This window comes from Eubalaena glacialis, chromosome 19 (genome assembly GCF_028564815.1).
Source record: "Eubalaena glacialis isolate mEubGla1 chromosome 19, mEubGla1.1.hap2.+ XY, whole genome shotgun sequence".
Classification (NCBI taxonomy): Eukaryota; Metazoa; Chordata; class Mammalia; order Artiodactyla; family Balaenidae; genus Eubalaena; species Eubalaena glacialis.
In genome coordinates, this window is record NC_083734.1 from 8,457,875 (window position 1) to 8,477,353 (window position 19,479).

The 19,479-nt window shown below is 38.7% G+C and overlaps 1 protein-coding gene across 3 annotated transcripts in view; it reads left to right on the plus strand.

The window, feature by feature from the left end:
- Positions 1–19,479, plus strand: part of STX8 (syntaxin 8) — a 248,277-nt gene that overhangs the window by 165 nt on the left and 228,633 nt on the right. For all 3 annotated transcript variants that reach the window (XM_061175235.1, XM_061175234.1, XM_061175236.1), the window contains exons 2-3: positions 6,364–6,463; positions 12,342–12,436. In XM_061175235.1, coding sequence (XP_061031218.1) covers positions 6,364–6,463; positions 12,342–12,436 — 195 coding nt within the window. The remainder of the gene's footprint in view (positions 1–6,363; positions 6,464–12,341; positions 12,437–19,479) is intronic.

Consider the following 19,479-nt stretch of genomic DNA (forward strand, 5'->3'; position numbering starts at 1 on the left):
GGATGAGGGGAGGGGGAGCAAGGCCCCTTCCCCTGCTGCCGGGGGCAGGGGTTGAGGGGCTGGGCTCTGCCGCATCCCGACACCCTCGGTCCTGACAGGGGTGGCCGCGGCGGGAGACCCGGTGGACCCCTGGGGAGCTGAGTTCCAGTGCGGAATCTCTGAGCATTCCTTTAGCCCTTCGTGGCTGCATCTCCCGGATTCCCGCCCATCGTGGTTGTGGAGCTGGCTGATGCAGGCTTCCCTGGACTCCTGCGAAAGTGAAGTCGGAGTGACCTTTTTGTGGAACGCCAGTGTATCTGGTGAACCTCCTTATTTCGCAGGTGGAGAAACCGAGGTTCAGAATTCATGGTCATCAGCGTGTTAGTAACCAGTTGGCGCTAGCATCTAGATCTTGTGGGCCCTTCAAAAAACTTATAGGAATCTGGGAGGGAAATTATGCCGTTGATAAGGTATTTTAGTACCACGAAGACTGTTTCTACGGCAGCAACTTCTGCAGTAAAACAATAGGTGATAAGGGTCTTTCATTCAACAGTTAAGTCCCAAGGACTGAATGATGAAAGACACAAGTTCTGATCCGAGGAACCTATTCCTATAGCGTATTGGACTTGAGCTTTTTTTTGGACTTGAGCTTTTTGTTTACTAATTAAAAATGCTATAGCTCAACACAGTTCTTTTGGAGAATATGTCATATTAGTACTTCTAACATAGTTTATTGTTTAAGTTGCAGATAGTCTGGATATTAAGAGATTAGCTTTGCAAGATCAAAGTTAATCTACCTGGGATCTAGATTATCTGGGCCAATGGCTTAATTGATTCAACACTAATTTTTTTTTTCACCTAATTTTAACAGCCCGATAGAAAATTTAGAAAATATTGAATATTTGCAGAGGAAAAAACCCCCATTTTTAACTCTTATTTGGAATAATTGCCACTGTTGATTTTTTTAAATTAATTTATTTATTTTTGGCTGCGCTGTGTCTTTGTTGCTGCGCGTGGGCTTTTCTCTGGTTGTGGCGAGCGGGGGCTACTCGCGGGCTTCTCACTGCGGTGGCTTCTCTTGTTGCCGAGCACGGGCTCTAGGCGCGCAGGCTTCAGTAGTTGTGGATCGTGGGCTCTAGAGCGCAGGCTCAGTAGTTGTGTTGCACGGGCTTAGTTGCTATGCGGCATGTGGGATCTTCCCGGACCAGGGCTCGAACCCGTGTCCCCTGCATTGACAGACGGATTCTCAACCACTGCGCTACCAGGAAAGCCTGCCACTGTTGATTTTTAAAATGAATTTATTACTTTGTATAATATATGTGTGTGTGTGTGTATATATATGTGTGTATACATATACACACACCCCTATATATTTTACAAAACAGGGAACATTCTTCCATATCATTAAATATTCACTGAAAACACAATTTTAATGGTGCTTAATAGTGCATCATATGAATGACCATGATGCACTATGATTTAATCATTCCCCTCTTTGTACCCTTTAAAAAATATTAGGGATTTTCTGGGTTTTATTTTTTTTAATTACAAAGACTGCCCTTTTGTTCCATCTCTTATTTCCTTGGTTCACTCCCTAGAAGTGGAACTACTGGGTCCAAGGGCTAAGTTGCCCTCCACTTCCTGGAAACTAACTCCCTCATTTTACACATAAGGTAGGAAATAAAGCTTAGAAATAAGGTAGAGACCCCAGGGTATCCATTTAGGTTGGTAGAAGCTATCACTGAACCCTAGACCTCTTCCACAGTTAATGTTGAAAAAGCACTGATAATTTTCCCTGTTCCTCTCAAGTAGTTTGACTCAGCAGCTTTCTCATTTGTTGAAAGTGAAACAATGAGGGACTGTGCTATGCTAGGTCAGCTTCCTTGCAAAGTAGGTTGCTGATCACGAGAGCAGAAAGGAGTACGGAATAGGACTTTGAAAAATCTATAAAACAGACTTGACTACAGCTTTGCTCTCCTACTATTGAAATAGCATAGCTCAGTGATGCTTTACTCCTGAGAAGTGTTCTCCTGTTTAGAAATGGAATATGGCTGTTACTATTTTAATGGCATATCAAAGCCAGTGGTAAGCTCACTGTGTAATAGAAATAGCCAGTGGTGACTGTCTCTGAATGGGTTCTTTGCTAAAGTTAATCAGCTTGACCACTTTTTTCTCTCTGTTCCAGTTCCACAGCCTCTGTCATGGCATCACCATCCTCTTAGTCACTTAGGCCTAAAAACTCTAATCATCTACTTTTTCCTCACTCTTCCTATCAGATTATTCACTGATCTCCACTATTTTTTTTTTTTTTCTTTTCTGTCATAGTCCAATCCTTTATAGCCTTATGGCTTACAGAGAGTAAATATTGGTGGCTGGTTCTTGAGTTGAATAGCTGGAGAAGTCTTCTACTGGTCTCTTGCCACTCTTCTCTCATCCCCCAGTGATTTATGTGCGTGGAGTTCAGGTTACTTTTCCTAAACTAGTATTTTAGGTACCTGTGTGCTTGATTCCATCATGAGGTTGCCCATTACCACTAGGCCAGTGGTTCTCAAGCTTTGCTACAGATTGAAATCACCTGGGGAGTTTTACAACTCCTCACGTCCAAGTCAAACCCCGTGCCAATTCAATCAGAATGACGCCTGGGGTAGGAGCCAGGATTTTTCTTTTTTTTTAAGTCTTCTCTGGTGATTCAACTGTGTAGCAAAGCTTCAGAAATGCTCTTTAGAGCTCAAATGAGAACGTGAGGATTAGGAGCAAGACATCTGGGGTTTTGGCCATCAGCATTTCATGTAACCTCTTCCAGGCCTCACTCTATGTGTAAAAGTATCCCCTACACCTCTCAAATTCTCTGCTAAAAGTCGAACCTTGTTCTGCTGTTCAAGGCTCTGCAGAAACTAGCTTCGACTCACCTCTACCATTTTATACTTTACCCTCCTACCCAGGACCACCACTCAGCCGACCGTGCCAGGCTCTTTCCCTCCCTTTCATCTTTGCTTGCTCCCTGTGCCTCTCACCTAGTCTAGGATGTGCTTCTCCCTCTTGTCGGAGTGAGAGGCCTGCTTTGACCTTTTGGTTCAGCCCAAGGTGTAACCTCTTGGCCCAGCCTTATCAGATCTGTCTCGGCCAACAGTAATTTCTCTCATTTCTGAACTCTGGAAATATGCACTTGCCATTTATACTCCGCGTTTGGCAGGAGATGTGTTGTACCTTGTTATTGATTTTCATACGTGTGGTCTGGGACCACAGAGCCAGACCTCAGAACCTCTTTTCATAAATGACAGTATGGAGGGAAAAAGGGGAAAATGTGGCAAAGCTGGGACCAGGACCCAATTTTTCTTATCAGCCTCCCTCCTACTTTCTTTTTTTTTTTTTTTTTTAATATTTATGTATTTATTTTTGGCTGCGTCAGGTCTTAGTTGTGGCCCACGGGCTTAGTTTCCCTGCGGCATGTGGGATCTTAGTTCCCTGACCAGGGGTCGCACCCGCGTCCCCTGCGTTGGAAGGCGGATTCTCAACCACTGGACCACCAGGGAAGTCTCCCCTCCTACTTTCTTAATTGTGTATTGTCTTATATCACCTGCTGTCTTTTGGTATGCATGAATATATGTATATGAATGATGCTACTTTAGATTATAGTGGTGAGTTGCCAAGGATCCTACTGTTAGCGAACCAAACTTGGGTTGACTCGCCCGCATGCAGTAAAGCCAATCTACTGATACCAGGTTGTGGTGAAGGAAAGTGCAGCATTTATCGCAGAGCACCAAGCAAGGAGTCTAGTGCTCAAAACATCTGAGTTCCCCGACGGCCTTCAGGGAAAGGTTTTTAAAGACAGGGTGAGGGAGGGGCGTTGTGGGGTGCATGATCAGCTCGTGGACACTCTTCTGATTGGTTGGTGGAGGGGTAATTGGGAGTCACTTTCTGGTTCCAGTTGGTCTGGGGTCTACATGCTTTTGGGCAGCAGACAGTTAACTTTTCCCACCCAGCAGGGGTTTCGGTATCTGCAAAGCAGCTCTAAGGACATGGCTCAGAATATTATCTACAGCCCTTGAGGAGGAACCAAAGGTCCTTGACTTTAATGGCTAAACTATTATTATTTTGTTTTGCTTGACTGTTTTCCTGCTTCTCACTTCTCTGATTAAATTTACTCTTTGGAACTCAGGGAAGCCCTAGGAGACTAAAGCTTTTCTATAGACAAGAGGCAGGAGGAGGACAAGGTGATGGGGGTCTGTTCCAGGAAGGCCCCATAGGGTCATGCTCGGTCACACTACCTCATTGGATCCTTATTAAATTTAAAATGTACAGCTCTTAGCATAGGACCTGGCCCGGATCAGGTACTCAGTTGTTAGCCATAGCTATAATTACTGTAGTAAGACTCGTAAAGGAAACGACTGGAGATTGTTTATTTTTCCTTCGTTCAAAGACATTTGCCAGGTCCCCTCATTGTTCAAGTGATATGTGGGAATTCAGAGATTTTAAGAAATGGATTGCTTATTTTTTCAGACAAAAATTGGAACATTAGGTTAAACAGCAGATTTTAATTTTTTTTTGAAACTTAAAAATATTTATTAATTCATTTATAATAACAATAATCAACCTATTACGTGTCAGCATAAATCACGTTTTTAACAGAAGATATCTATATTTTCCAAAACAAGAGAAAATATGTGAGAAGAGTGGCATTGTTTTACATTAAGTTCTTTTTACATAAATTTACATCACTTTTTTTTTTTATTCAAAGTCACAAAAATTATAATCATCCTCATCAGTTCACTCAGTCCCATGTAATTAATTTTTTTTTCATCTTGATCTTTTGTTAGCACTTTTATGAATTCATCAGTTTTCCATTAGAGTTCTGAAAATGCTTATTCATTCAGTTCAGCAGTATAGTCAGTTACCAGAAACCTGTACTTGTCAGAGTCTTTTCCATGAATTCCTTGAAGATGAAACCCTGTAATAGGAACATTTTTGCAAAAGCATCAGAGTATACCCAGAACTGTCTGTAAATGACAAAAGACTTAAAAATGACCACGGTTAAAAGATTTGATGAAAGTTCATAATAATGCAATTGACAAGGAAATTTAGTTATTTCTGAGATATACATTTTAAAGTAATAACTAGAATTATGACTTATAACATTATACCAGAACATATAAGATTTTTAGGAATTTCATGTAATGTCTGAAACATTTATATTAACATATTTCCATACAAATAACCCAAAGAAAGTTTAGTATTAGTTGTTTTTTTTTAATTTTTGAATTTTATTTTATTTATTTTTTTATACAGCAGGTTCTTATTAGTCATCAATTTTATACACATCAGTGTATACATGTCAATCCCAATCACCCAGTTCAGCACACCACCATCCCCCCCCTCCACCCTGGTGGCTTTCCCCCCTTGGTGTTTAACATTAGGTTAAACAGCAGATTTTAATATTTTTTACTGGGCACTCCTGGAAAATATGTTCATCGTATATTCATGGTCCGTGCCCTGTAGGAGAGATGAAATGTGTGTACACACTTAAGTATTTTCTGTAAAACAGATAAAAAGTAAAAAGGCTGTAAGCGAAGGAAAAAATCAGGAACTATTGGGGATTGATTGTGAATCCTTCAAAACCCCCAACACTGTTGAATAACAAATAGAAGCTCAGGACCTGCTTTGAGAGAATTCTGGTAAACTTAGGTGTCAGGTGGGTGTGTGTCCTTTGACCCCAGAGCATCGTGTTACCTGCTGATCTGTGTAGCTCTTCCCCAAATAGCTGCTCACCTGGCCTGTCACTCTCCATCCCTTTATCCTGCTTTATTTTCCTTCTTAGCCCATAGCAACACCTGACAATACTGTGTTTTGGTTTGTTTGATGCCTTTCTCCCTTCACTAAACTCCTTGAAAGCAGGGACTTTGTCCATTTTGTTCCCTGCTCTATTCTCCAGTGCCTGGAGCAGTGCTCAGCACAGAGGCGGCCCTCCAGAAATGTTTGCTGAATGTTTTGTGAATGAACGAATCTGTATGCTTTATCAGCGGCCAGATAGCACAGTGGCTAGGAGCACAGGCTCAGGGCCAGGCAGCCTTGGTTTGCAGCTGGTGGTACCCATAGGGCAAGTCGCTCTACCTCTTTGTGCCTGATTTTCTCACGAGTATGATGGGGATGGTGACCCACCTCCCAGTGTTCTTGTGTGGATTAAGTGAGTTATTACAAAGGAAGCTTTGAGAATTGAGCCCAGCCTGTGCTAAGTACCATTCAACCCCTGTTGCCATTACTGTTACAATTATCATCCTCCCTTCCTGTTTGCATTTGTGACTAGAATTACAAACTGAAACTTAGATTATGCAGAAATTTCCTTTAAAGAACCTTCAACATTTTTCTCCCTTTATGACTTTGATGCAGGTTCTCCATCTACGATTCTACCTGCCAAATTGCACAGGAGATTGCTGAGAAAATTCAACAACGAAATCAGTATGAAAGAAATGGTGAAAATACAACCAAGGTAAGACCAGGAATGAGTACTTCAAATGATTTGTTTGAGCTCTGAGGTCTGAAAACCCTCCCCTTTCTGACTCTGTGTGTATGTGTGTGTGTATGTATAATGGCCTTTATGCTTAACACATGTCGAATTGACATTACAACCAATCAGTTAATAGTTATTTAATCACTAGGACTAAATGAAGCATGGCATCTCTGTAATTTCTCCTACTTTACCTTAAAAAGTTTCTAACAATTTCATAGTGTAGTTCCAAGGTTGGTACACTTTCCTCCAGATGGTAAATCTGTCAGGCTTTGCAGGACAAGAGGCCAAGTTCTCACCTCTTTAAGTACCCATCCTCGACAAAAGGATAATAGACTTTTTTGTTTTTTTACATTTTACATTTAAAAATGTAAAAAATCATCCTTCGCTTGTGGGCTGTAAAAAACAATGGTGGGATTTGGCGAGGAAATATGGTTTTTAGAAAACCATGAGTCCATGCCAATACTTTTGATTCTAATCCAACATTCACAGGTTTCTTTGTAACTTCCCTATTCCAAATTAGTATTTTCCTTCCTTCTCCCGCAGTGAGAACCCAGGTTTCCAGAAGCATTGATATGTTTTTGCTCATTTGGTCTCTCTTAGGGTTTATAGAAAATAGTTTCAGAATCATGACACAAGGGCCACTACAAACAATAAGTAAAGTTTGAGTTTGTGTCTTTATTATTATTTTTTTTAATTTAGAATATCCCACTAAGGATACTGAGGTTATTCTGTTCTAAAGCTATTAGAATTGTTTCTTTTTTTTCTGTGTCTTATGCTCTCCTTTGTATCTATTGATATTCATTTTCAGGGTTTGCTTTTCTTCCCTACCCTTGCTGATACAATTTTTAATATGTAGAACATTTACATAGTTCAAAAGTCAATATTATATACAAAGGTATACTCAAAGTCTTGTCCCCATCCCACTCTTTTCCATGCCTTCTTCACCTGCTTCTTAGAGGTAACCTTTTTTAAAAATTAATTTCTCATTTATTCTTCCTGTGTGACGTCTTGCAGAAATAGGCATTCAGGTGTATGTGTGTGTGTGTGTATTCTCATTTCTCTTCCTTTGACACAAAAGTTACTCTTTTGTATCTTGCTCTTTTCACCTGATAATATATCATAAAGATATTAATTCACTGAGATCTTCTCAGTTTTTCTTAGGGCCTTATAGTCCTCTATTGTGTATACTCTAGTTCATTAACCTGTCTCCTAAGAATGGGCATTTAGAGTGTTTCCAGTCTTTTGCTGTTATGAATAATGCTGCAATAAATAGCTTTGTGATTTTTTTTTTTTTTTTTGTATTTGTATTTGTGGAGGTTCTTTTAAGGGTGAATTCTCAGAACAAGGGCATATGTGATTTTTTTTTTACCTGTTGCCAAATGCCCCTCCACAGGAGTTGTCACCTTTGGCTTCACAGCCTGGCCAGCAGAGGGCGTTGTCAATTTTCTGAATTTTTGCCAACCTTATAAGTGAGATAAAATATTTTAGTGTAGTTTTATTTTCTTCATTTTTTAAATTGAAGCATAATTGACTTACAATATTATATTAGTTTTGGGTATACAGCATAGTGATTTTTTTTTTTTAAAAACATCTTTATTGAAGTATAATTGCTTTACAATGGTGTGTTAGTTTCTGCTTTATAACAAAGTGAATCAGTTATACATATACATATGCTCCCATATCTCTTCCCTCTTGCATCTCCCTCCCTCCCACCCTCCCTATCCCACCCCTCTAGGTGGTCACAAAGCACCGAGCTGATCTCCCTGTGCTATGCGGCTGCTTCCCACTAGCTATCTATTTTACATTTGATAGTGTATATATGTCCATGACACTCTCTCACCCTGTCACATCTCACCCCTCCCCCTCCCCATATCCTCAAGTCCATTCTCTAGTAGGTCTGTGCAGCATAGTGATTTGATATTTCTGTACATTACAAAATGATCATCAGATAACTCTAGTTACCATCTATTACCATATGAAGTTATTACAGTGTTATTGACTATATTCCCTATGCTGTACATTACATCACCTTGACTTACTTTATAACTGGAAGTCTGTACCTCTCCCTCACCTTCCAGTGTAGTTTTAAATTTGCGTTTTTCATACTCTGAATCAAGTGAAATATGTTTTCACATTCTTAAACACTATGTATGTATTCTGTTAACTAACTTCTTATCTTTTGCCCATTTTTTCTATTGGATTGTTGGTCTTTTTAATATTTAAGAGCTCCTCATATATTAGGGAGATTAGCTCTTTGTGATGTATTGTAATTATTTCCTCTCCTTTATCATTTGTTGCTTGACTTTGCTTATGGTAGCTTCTGTCATGTGAAAGTTTTAGTTTTTTTTAAATGAAGTTGACTATCAATTTTTAATTGCTTCTGTATTTTCACTCATAGCTTTTGCTAGTTGTAGGTTATAAAGGAATTTATTTATGTTTTCTTCTAGCAAATGTATGGTTTCATTTTTTTACATTTAGATCCCTGATCCATTTAACCAGTATCATCTTCTTGGACTATTAGATTGTTTCTAATTATAAAAATGAGTTTTCAGTATGGCTGAATTATTGCCCAGGTTAGAATAAATTCCTCAATGTAGGATTTCCGGATTTAGGTTGTATAAAATTTAAGCATTTTGAAAATGTCTCAGAGTCACATTTCTATACCAATTCTGATTCACTTTAAAAAAAAATCTTTCTCTGTTAGGTGAAAGTATACAAGAGTTTAATATGCATTCTTAAAATCACTTATGCCATTGAACATCTTTTCATATATTTATTGGATGTTTGTATTTCTTCCTTTATGAATTGCCTGTTATATACATGTCCTTAACCTAGCTTATTATTTCTTAATTTCCAAGTGTTCCTTATATATATGTTAACTAAGCTTTGATTAAGCTTTGATCTGGCATATTTGGTACAAATATTTTTTCTATTAATTTGGATTTTGATTTTATAAATGACTTTAAAATATATATATACACTTTTTAAAAATTTTATTTGAAATTATCACTATTTTTATTTATGGCCTTTTCTTATAGGAGAAGGGGAGATACTGCTTAGAAAGGCCTTTCACACCCAGGGATTATAGAAGTACTTTGTCTAATTATCTAAATTTTCGTTAAGCTTTTCTCCTCTTTTTTATCTTTTTTAAAACACATAAATCTTTATAATATTTGAAATTTATTTCGTGTATTGTAGGCATCTAATTTTTTTCCCATTTGCTAAATTATTAATCCCCCCCAAATATGAAATAGTCCATATTTCATTCACTAAGTTCTTACACAACTGCACTGTTTCTGGACCTTCTGTTCTGTTGCACTAACGAAGCCGTTGGTAACTGCCAGCATCATACTCTTGTAGTTTTTTGTAAAGATTTAATATCTAATTGTTTAAGGCCCCCTTTGTTACACATATCCGTGATCTTTCTGTATTTCCCTTCATTTATCCTCCTTTTAGAGCAATTTTGCATAGCTTTATTAAGAATTTTGTGCTGTGCCTCAGTTACCACCTCCTCTCCAATAAAAGGACTCCAAATAGGATTTTGGGTAGATGTGTAGTATATTTATAGACTAAACTGGGGAACATTTACATTTTTGCAGTATTGAGTGTTTCCTTTCACTCATTCCATCAGCAGTATTTCCTGCAGTTACTATACACCAGGCACTGTGCTGGATATTTTTTAGATTTTGTTGATATTGTTAATGATGTTTTAAAATAATTTTTAAAAGTTCTCCCTATTACTTGAATTTAGGAATGCCCTAGATTTTTTCATTTTGTGATTGATCACCATCCTGAATTCTTTACCTGTTTCTAGTCATCTTTTAGGTGATCCTCTTAACTTTCCCAAACAGACTATTATCAATCTGCAAATAATGATAATTTCATTTCCTTCTTTCCAGCCCTTATGTATTTCTTTAACTTGTCTTATCATGTTGGTTAGAACTTCTAGACCAAAGTTAAATAATATTGTAGTTAAGGCAGCACTGACTGATTTTTAGTTTTCTTTGTTTTTGTTTTGTTTTTAATTAATTTCTGCCATGCTGTATTAATCATATGTTTAGTCTGTTTTTAGTAATTAACACTGTTAGCTTTATTATTAGATTTTCTAACATCAAACTATTCTTAAATTACTCAGATAAATTCTACTTGGTGATGGTATATTGTCATTTTTAATGTAATTCTGAATTTGCTTTGCTAAAATTTTTTAAAGACTTTTACATTTATAATCCTTAAGGGAGATTGGCAAGTAGTTTCTTTTTTTCTGTTAATCTCTGTCAGCGCTTGTTACCAGGGTTGTGTTAGCTTAAAATATGAATTAGGCTTTCCATCCTTTTCTGTGCTTTGGATATCTTCTGTTAAATTATCATAATGGGAAATTTCTTATGATTATGAAAGTAATAGTTTTCTTATAAAATATTAAGAAATCCCACTACTTAGAGATAACTACCCTTGATGTTTTGATGTCTTTAGGTCCTGGGTTGTTTTTTCTCTATGTGGATGACACTTCTTTTTATGACTTGATTTCTTTTTCTTTTAATAAATTATGATGGTATCTTTCTATGTTAACAAATATAGATTTCAGTCATACTTTTTCAATTTTTTTTGGCTGTGCTGCACCGCATGTGGGATCTTAGTTCCCCGACCAAGGATTGAACCCGCGCCCCCTGCATTGGAAGCATGGAGTGTCAACCACTGGACCGCCAGGGAGGTCCCCGGTCATACTTTTTAATGGCTACATATTCTTTCATCTGTTGAATGCTTTTGATCTTTAATTTCGTAGATTCTTCTTAGACCTGGTGTGTGTGTGTGTGTTTGTTGTTCTTTTGTTCATTTGTTTGTTTGTTTTGCTCTTTACTTCTTGAATGAGGAGGGATCTGCTTTCCTTGGCGTTTCCCCATAAACGTTGTGGGTGGTTTTTCTGTGGTTCCCAGAGGTATTAGAATAGTTAAGGTGAGATTTTTCTTGGCTGCTGATACCTTTGAGGGTTGCTTGATGTGTGTAGCCCTTGGCCAGCCTCTGCTGTTGTGCTGTATTTTCCTTATGTGACCCTGCTAATCTAAGGAGAGAGCCCCTGCTTCCACTGCAGTTGTATAATTGCTTCTTTTAACAAGGTAGCAAACTTGTGAGAGTGACTTTTTAAACATATCTCCAATTATATCCGTGGTTGACTATGTTTACTTTACATGGGCAATTCTATTTTTCATATTTTTAAATTCCTAAGAGGCTTCCTCCCCACCTCTCCACCATCCTTTAAGGCAGTACTTAGAGTCACAAACAAAACTTTACTCTGGGTTTGTAAACTGGAGAAAATTCACACCTCCTGGAAAAAGAGTCCTATGTGGTCAACATTCCTCTTGTATAAAAAGGACACCCTGCTATAAAACTTTTAATGGGTTGTAAGTATACCAGTGTGTTTAGGGAGGCCTGGCCGGGATGGCAGTGGGACTTGACGTCTTGTTCTTTGCAGCATGGTTGAGGGAACCGTGGGGCTTTTGCTGGTGAACAAAGACTGGGGACATGCAATTTCCTGCGTGGCTCCGAGGTAGACAAATAGGATCCGAGGGTAGATGCTCAAGGGACACAATTCAGCTGATTGTGAGAGCAAAGTGACAGTTTCCAGTCAATGTCAGGGTTCAGGTATGGACCGGCTTACCAGCTGGTCAGGTCATAGGGCTGGGTATGAGCATTAGGTGGGTGGCTGGCCCAGGTGACTGTTAAGATTCCATACAACCCTGAGGTTGTCGTTGCAGCCCTTCCTTGATTGAATCATAGTTTGTAAAGCAGCGTTTACATGATATTTTTAGGAGACCTCACACCTCTGGACTAGCATACTCAGGCTGTGTTCTTTTCTTTTCAGCTTACCGTGACAATCAGAGCTTTGTTGCAGAAACTGAAGGAAAAGATCGCCCTTTTGAAGGACTTATTGCTAAGAGCTGTGTCAACACATCAGATGTATCCATGTAAACATTTCCACCTCTTGCTAGAGTGGGAGGACAAGCAGTCTTATTTTAAGAAAGGAAGGAATCTGGGCCACCCAGATTTTTCCACCGCTTGAGGAAGACCTGGTTTCCAAAATATTGCCTATAATCTCAATTTCTATTTTAAGTGTCTGTTACATGTTTTACAGTGAATATGCTGGCGAAGCAAGACACGCGGCAGGAATTAACTTAGTTGGGTGTAACCTTAATAGTGCAGGAAGCTCATGCTTTCTGTCAGTGCTGTATTTACACCGAGCCCCATGTTGCTACCTGTCTAGACTGCCTTGAAGGTGGTCCAGCAGGAGAACTTCCATGACACCCTTGAGTTGTGATTCTGCCTCTGTAGTTCCCAGAGTTTTGAACGATTTGTTTTCTTTTCTGAGAAGCCAGTACCAGTAGAAACGATGCATTTTTTTCTCCCCGATTATGTAGATTATGGAGATGTGACTTCTTTGCCTTATTGTTCTAGACAATAAGGGGTCCAGACAGTACCCCTGTTTTGGGAGTTTTGGGGGGTGGGAGACACTTGCCTGAAGCAAGTTATGTCATCACCTCAGCCTCCCACCAACAATGTGAAGAATTAAAATATTTCTTTCTTTTTTTTTGGCCGCGCCATGCAGTGGCTTGTGGGATCTTAGTTCCCTAACCAGGGATCCGACCCAGGCCCCGGCAGTGAAAGTGCGGAGTCCTAACCACTGGACCGCCAGGGAACTCCCCAAAATATTTTCTTTCTTTCTTTCTTTTTTTCTTTTAGAAATTCATAATCTGATCAATTTAGGAAAATACACTTGACCTGTTACATAAACTAATCCTTTAAATCCGAGTTTAAAACTGACCTCAAACTGGTCCTCTCTTACCATTCCTTTCCATTGTCTTTAGTTTGTACCAAACTTTGGTATCTTGGGAAATGGTTGTTATTGCCCAATTTTAAACGTGGGAAAATGTAGGAATATAGCTTTTTAGATAAAACAATAGAAGATGTTTTAAAAAATATTTTTCTCCAAGTATCACCACTGTATGTCACCAGGGAGGCTGGTTTAGATAGTTGCATGATTTCCAGTGTGCACTTATTAAAACACTAAGGTTTTAAATATAAGTTTAATTTCAGTAAACAATTGGGTCCTTATTTTTAACACAGTTGGAATACTCTGATATGTTTAGTTTGTAACTTTACCCTCCATCTGGCATCATTTGTTACTGCACAGTCTATTATATAAGGAGTTTTTATTTTATCAAAATGCACACGTCTCAATATATAGACCTCAAGTTGGCAGAGCTGTGTTCTCCACTTTCAGTACTAAGTACTTGGAATTCTGCACATGGGATCAAGGTGTGCAAACTCATTTTAATATTACCTAAATCGCATGTATTAGAAACGTAGTTAAATATTGTTTCCCAGTATAGTATTAATAACTTTATTTGCTAACAGGTAACTGACTGTTATTCATCTTATAATATTTATGTGCTAAACCTATAGGGCAAGAAGATATAAATTAATAACTTTTACTTCTTTCTATTAATAATTTCTGCTAGTTATTAATTATGGGGTGTAGCAAGCACGCTACAGTAATAATTGACTTTGTCCTTCTAAATGCTTGCAGTCTGACCATATTTTGAAATCTCATAGACTCTGGTTTTGTGGTGATCTCAGAATTTGCTGAATGAAACACCAGGCATTTGAAAACACCAGGGTTATTAAATACTCTGAAAATATGAAATATTTATGAAAATATTTAAGGACCATCATGTGAATAATTTAGAATTTCCCAGGAGAAATCAAAAACTCATCTGGAATATAACAGCTTTCTTTAAAATCTAATTATGTTTTTCAAATAATTGGGTCTATTTCTACTGGAACAGCAACCAAGACTAGGGGTGGAATTCAGATAATCCACCCCATGGGGGCGCTCATAAACCTCTGTATTTTCAGGGAGACCATTTCTTAGATAGAATGGAAAGGAGGTAGCTTCTACGTTACGAAGGCCTCTATTTAATTCCCCTCTTCTTCCTCACATCTTCCCTTTCCCTGACCTTCCTCGTCCCAAACATATAGGATAATTCTGTGGCAGCTGTCATCCAGATTTAAGATGTATCAGCTGGCAACTTGTCAGGCCTAGTAACCTCATATTATGAAGTTGTTTGGGTGGTTCATTCCCTTCTTTACAAAAGAGGTATTGAGGCCAAGGCAAACTTGCACCTCAAGTCACTGATGAAGTTGGAAAGAAAGGACAGCATTCCAGCAGAGGAATTTTTTCACACCGAGGAGAAGAATATTTAAGAGCTTAAGTAACTTGCCCAGACCCCACTGCTAAGAAATGGAAAGCTAGGATTCCAATGCAGGGCTGTCTGAACCCAAAGCCACTTGCTTAAAAGCTGAATTCTACTTTAGTGATAGAATACAGTCCACTGTCACGTGGCCTGTCTTCAACTAGAGTTCCCTATTGCTTGGCATGTTGCTGTAATGCCAAGACAAATCTTGTTTATAATGCAAATCCTCAAGACCCTTCTTAATCATCAGAAAGATTAAACAGTCTTCACTGTGGTTTATTAGGTATACTTTATGATGTTGTAATTCTTAGAAAAATTTGTGTCCATAAATCGCCAGGAGAGTGACTTTTTAATCCTTTTCCTTGAGGCATAATTAATGTTGGGTGACTTTTTTAACGTGAATATTTGAAAGCCACATTTCCTTACTGTGTTGGGTAGTTGAGTTTATGGTACCTTACTTAATAAATTTATGCCTCTCTGCATTCGTGAAGTTTTCCAGAGAACACTAGGAGTTGCCAGAAAGATAAGTCCTATGAAAATGCCTTCCAAACAGTTAAATTCTGGGAGGTTAGGCCTAAGATGTTACTGCTCTTTCCTGAAAAAGTACTTTTCTCTGGCAAGAATAAATGTGAAATTAAAATGAAAGTGGCACACTTTCGAATTGGTTAACTTGCAATTCATAATTGAAAGTCCTGCAGCCAGAGGGTTGAAAATTGCTGGAAAACATTAACTTCTGTTCACAGCGCTTCTTGGAGATGGGGATTATGATGGCCTCACCAGCTGAGAAAAGGTGTGTTTACAGGAGGGCGCATGGGAAATTTCAGGTAATACTAAAATTATTCTTAGAATTAGCTTTAAGTGAAGCTTGTCTTTTTGTTGGGTTTTTCAAAGGCAGCACTTTTAGTACTTTAAAAAGAATTTTAAAAAATCACTTTACAGAGGGGTTCAGTATCAAAAGGTATTTTGGTCTCTTGGGAGAAGTCCTGTAGAAATAGTAATAATTATTATTTTTTGGTCGTGCCATACATCTTGTGGCATCTTAGTTTCCTGACCAGGGATTGAACCCAGGCCCCCAGCAGTGAAAGCACCGAGTCCTAACCACTGGACCACCAGGGAATTCCCTAGAAATACTTTTTTAAAATCCATAAATAACTCTGCTCCACTTTGTATTTTTTGGGGAAAAAAAAGATGCATAGACAGATAGGTAGATGGCAGGATAGATGCCCCAATCACCGTGTAACAAACCTGGATACATGTAGGTGTGGAGAGGCTCACTGGATAGATTTTAGGGATAGCCCCTCGGGGCTCCAGTGGAGGTGAAGTGGTTCTAAGACACTGCACCTGGCCATGACAGTTTTCACTGGTGTCTGCTATTGTGAGAAAAATAAGGACAAGATAATTTTTATTTCAGTAGAAATTTTCTGATTTATAGTCTGTTTACATGGTTCTCCCTAGTTTTGGGTATTAACATCTGCTTGCTTTTTCACCATGATAGTAAAGATAGATGAGAGTTTTGTCTGTTGTGGGTTTTGGAATGTCCATAGATGGCAAAATGTATAATTGGTCTATATAAATCCCCCCATCACCATCCCCGCAGTTTGTTTGGAAATATTTCTGCTCCATGAAATCCAAAAGTCTGGGCACCGTTGGAATACTGGGAACAACACTGGCTTTGGAGCCAGACAGAACTGAGGTGGAAGACCAGCTCCACCACTTCCCCAAGGCCAGAGAGCAACGTAGCCTTACTTGACCTTTGTTTCATTAACCTGTAGAGTAGGAACAATCATGCTTGTTTTGCAGGTTGTTGTGAAAGTTGAAGAAAATATATTTAAAGCATCTCACAGGGCAATCCACCCCCATAATTGTGGGTGTTAAATAAAAGATAGTTATTAACCCTTTGTGGGCAAGTTACTTCTTTGTGCCTGTTTTCTCATTTGTGAAATAGGGATAATCAAAGTACACCCGGCTTATGGGATTGTTGGGAGGATTAAATTATATGCATAGAAGGTGTTTCACATAAAGTAAGCCCTCCTCGAGGATTAGCTGCTACTTACTATTTTATCATTGTTAAAATTACAGCCATCTTGGAGAATTTACAGGTAGTCCTTTTATGGAGTTTATAATCAAGTAAGAAGGGTATATCAAAGCACACAGATAGTGATAGTATTAAGATACTACTTGCAAAATATGATCAGTGCTTTGAGGAAGATAAGGACCTGGCCAGGTACGTAACAGATATTCAGCAGAGTTTGTTAACTTAAAAAAAATAGTAAAATGAAAGGGATGAAGTACTATGTGAGCCAGAAAAATATTTTGGCCTCTGGGACCTTAAACTTTCTCTGAGCAGTCCTTCTTGCGGCAGTGGGAAGTAATTATGCTTCTCCAGAGCAATTAATTTGCACGTAAGACTTGCCTAAATTCTTAAGCCTTCTACCAAACAAGGAGAAACTCCAGGAGCTAGAGTGGGGGTGGGGCGTCCCCTGGGTCCAGCACCATCTTCAGCCCACTCCATCGTAGGTTGGAAGTGCTTCCCAGGTTATAGCAGAGAAGCTGGGCTGAGGCACGTTGGTCATGGGTATTGGTGATACGAAATCAGGACCCAGTTTCATTTGCAGCGTTGCATTGCCATAAACTGGTTATAATTACATGTAAAATCAGCCTAGCCGATGAAAAAGTACTATGGTAGCTAGTTCTTCTGTTTCCTTATTTGTCTGTTCTCTGACCTTCTTCCTTGGTTATTCACCACGTTGGTGGTAGAGGAGGTCCCAGCTCTGGCCACTGACTGTGTGCCCTGTGTTCTACTTGTCCTTCCTTACCCTGTCCTCGCTTCCGCCAACTACCATGAGACCACATCCATGCAGTGTCACCACTGCCTAGACGATTCTTTGACCTCTCGTTAACAACAACTTCTGTATAGTAAGTGTGCTATGCAGAAGGGCTGTGCATCTGTTTATTCTCTTCAACCTCCTCTACCCTCCCCCTCATCTCCTTATGCTCTGTTCTCTCAATAGATTAAAATAAAAACAGAACAAAGAGGTGGAGTGAGTGTTCGTAACTGGACAGTTTTCCAGTTGTCCCGGATTTACAGGGAGTCTCTGGGAATATTCTGAATTAATATTACCGGTATTGTTATTAACAGGATGCTAAGAAGCGGCAAAGTTAAGTGAGCAGCACTGGGGGCCTCAGGGTGGAGGAGCCCCTGGAACATTTGGTGGTCAAGCCCCACGCGAGGTGGTAGGAAAGCCCTGACTTAGACTGGAAAGAGCTGGGCTCTAGCCCACTATTGCCGTTACCAGCTGCACGGGGCCCTGGTTTCCTGGTCAGAAGAACAAGAGACTCGGTTATGCCTCTCCTAGCATCAGCTGTCTGTGATTCTGTTCTTCACTTACTAATCTTCAAAACATAATCACCAAGTTTTATTGCTCCTAAAATTGATGTTCTTTGATTGTTAATTTATTCTCAACTAGTTTATATCTAATATCTGCTAAATTTAAAACTTGCCTTTATTGTTTTCATTAAAAAAGTACTTTCTACCTGTATAGTTCTTATTTTTAACCAATGACTCTTCTCTCTCTTCCCCATCCCCATCCTATTCCAGCTCATTCTTTCACAGTTAATGTGTTGGTGGTTGGTACCTGTCATCACAGACTTTTCTAGGCATGAACAAATATATACACATGTAAATATAAAATGCTTTTGACTACAGAGGGATCATATTATACGTTTGGTTCTGAAATTTTTTGTTAATTAGCATTTGATAGAGTCAAACAGTCCAAAACAATATTGGATGAAAAGTAAGTCTCCCTTACACCCTGAATCCCCAGTTCCCTTTCCTTAGAGGCAACTCTGTGTATCCTTCCATAAATTTTAAGTGTATACACAAACATATATGTTTCTCTGATTTTTTTTTTTAATGTATGCAGTGGGAGCATACTATTCACTGTTTAGCTCTTTGCTGCTGCTTTTTGTTTTTGTTTAACACTATTTTGGAGATTACTCCATACCAAATAACTTATGTAGCACTTAGTAAGTGCTTAGAAATGTTAACTATCATTATCATCGATACATAAAGAGCTTTCCTCTTCTCTCTCTCTCTTTTTTTGGGGGCTGCAAAACATACAATTGTAGAGGTGTGCTAGTTCCTTATTGACGGACCTTAGAATGTTTCCAATATTTGGCTATTATAAATAATGCTGCAGTGAACATCTTTGTTCCTACATCTTTGTATAGACATGTGAATATATCTGTAGGAGAAATTCCTGTTGAAAGAATGTGCCTTTTAAATTTTGTTATGTATATGGAAGGCAGTGGGGCAATTGGTTGAACCCATTTCCATTCCCACCAAGGATGTCTGAGAGTGCTTGGTTCCTTGCCCCTTTCCAGAACTGTCCTGTCGTAGTTTCTTACCTGATGGGTGAAAGTGATAGCATGGTTCAATGTGCATTTCTTTTACTAATGTGAAACTGCATTTTTTTTCATTTGATCAGCATTATTGTTGTTTCTTTTTTCTATGCCCTGTTATATCCTTTGCTGTTTTAAAATTTGCCACTATTAATTTGTCACTTGTAATTTTATTTTGCAGATATTTAAAATTTTTATAGAGCTAGATTTAGTGTTTCCTTCATGGCCTCTGGGTTTTCATTCTTGACTAGAAAGATCTTTCTTACTCTAAGAGTATTAGAAAGTTCTCCAAAGTCATCTTCTAACGATATGTGATTTTACTTTTTATGTTTAAACTCCTGAGCCAGT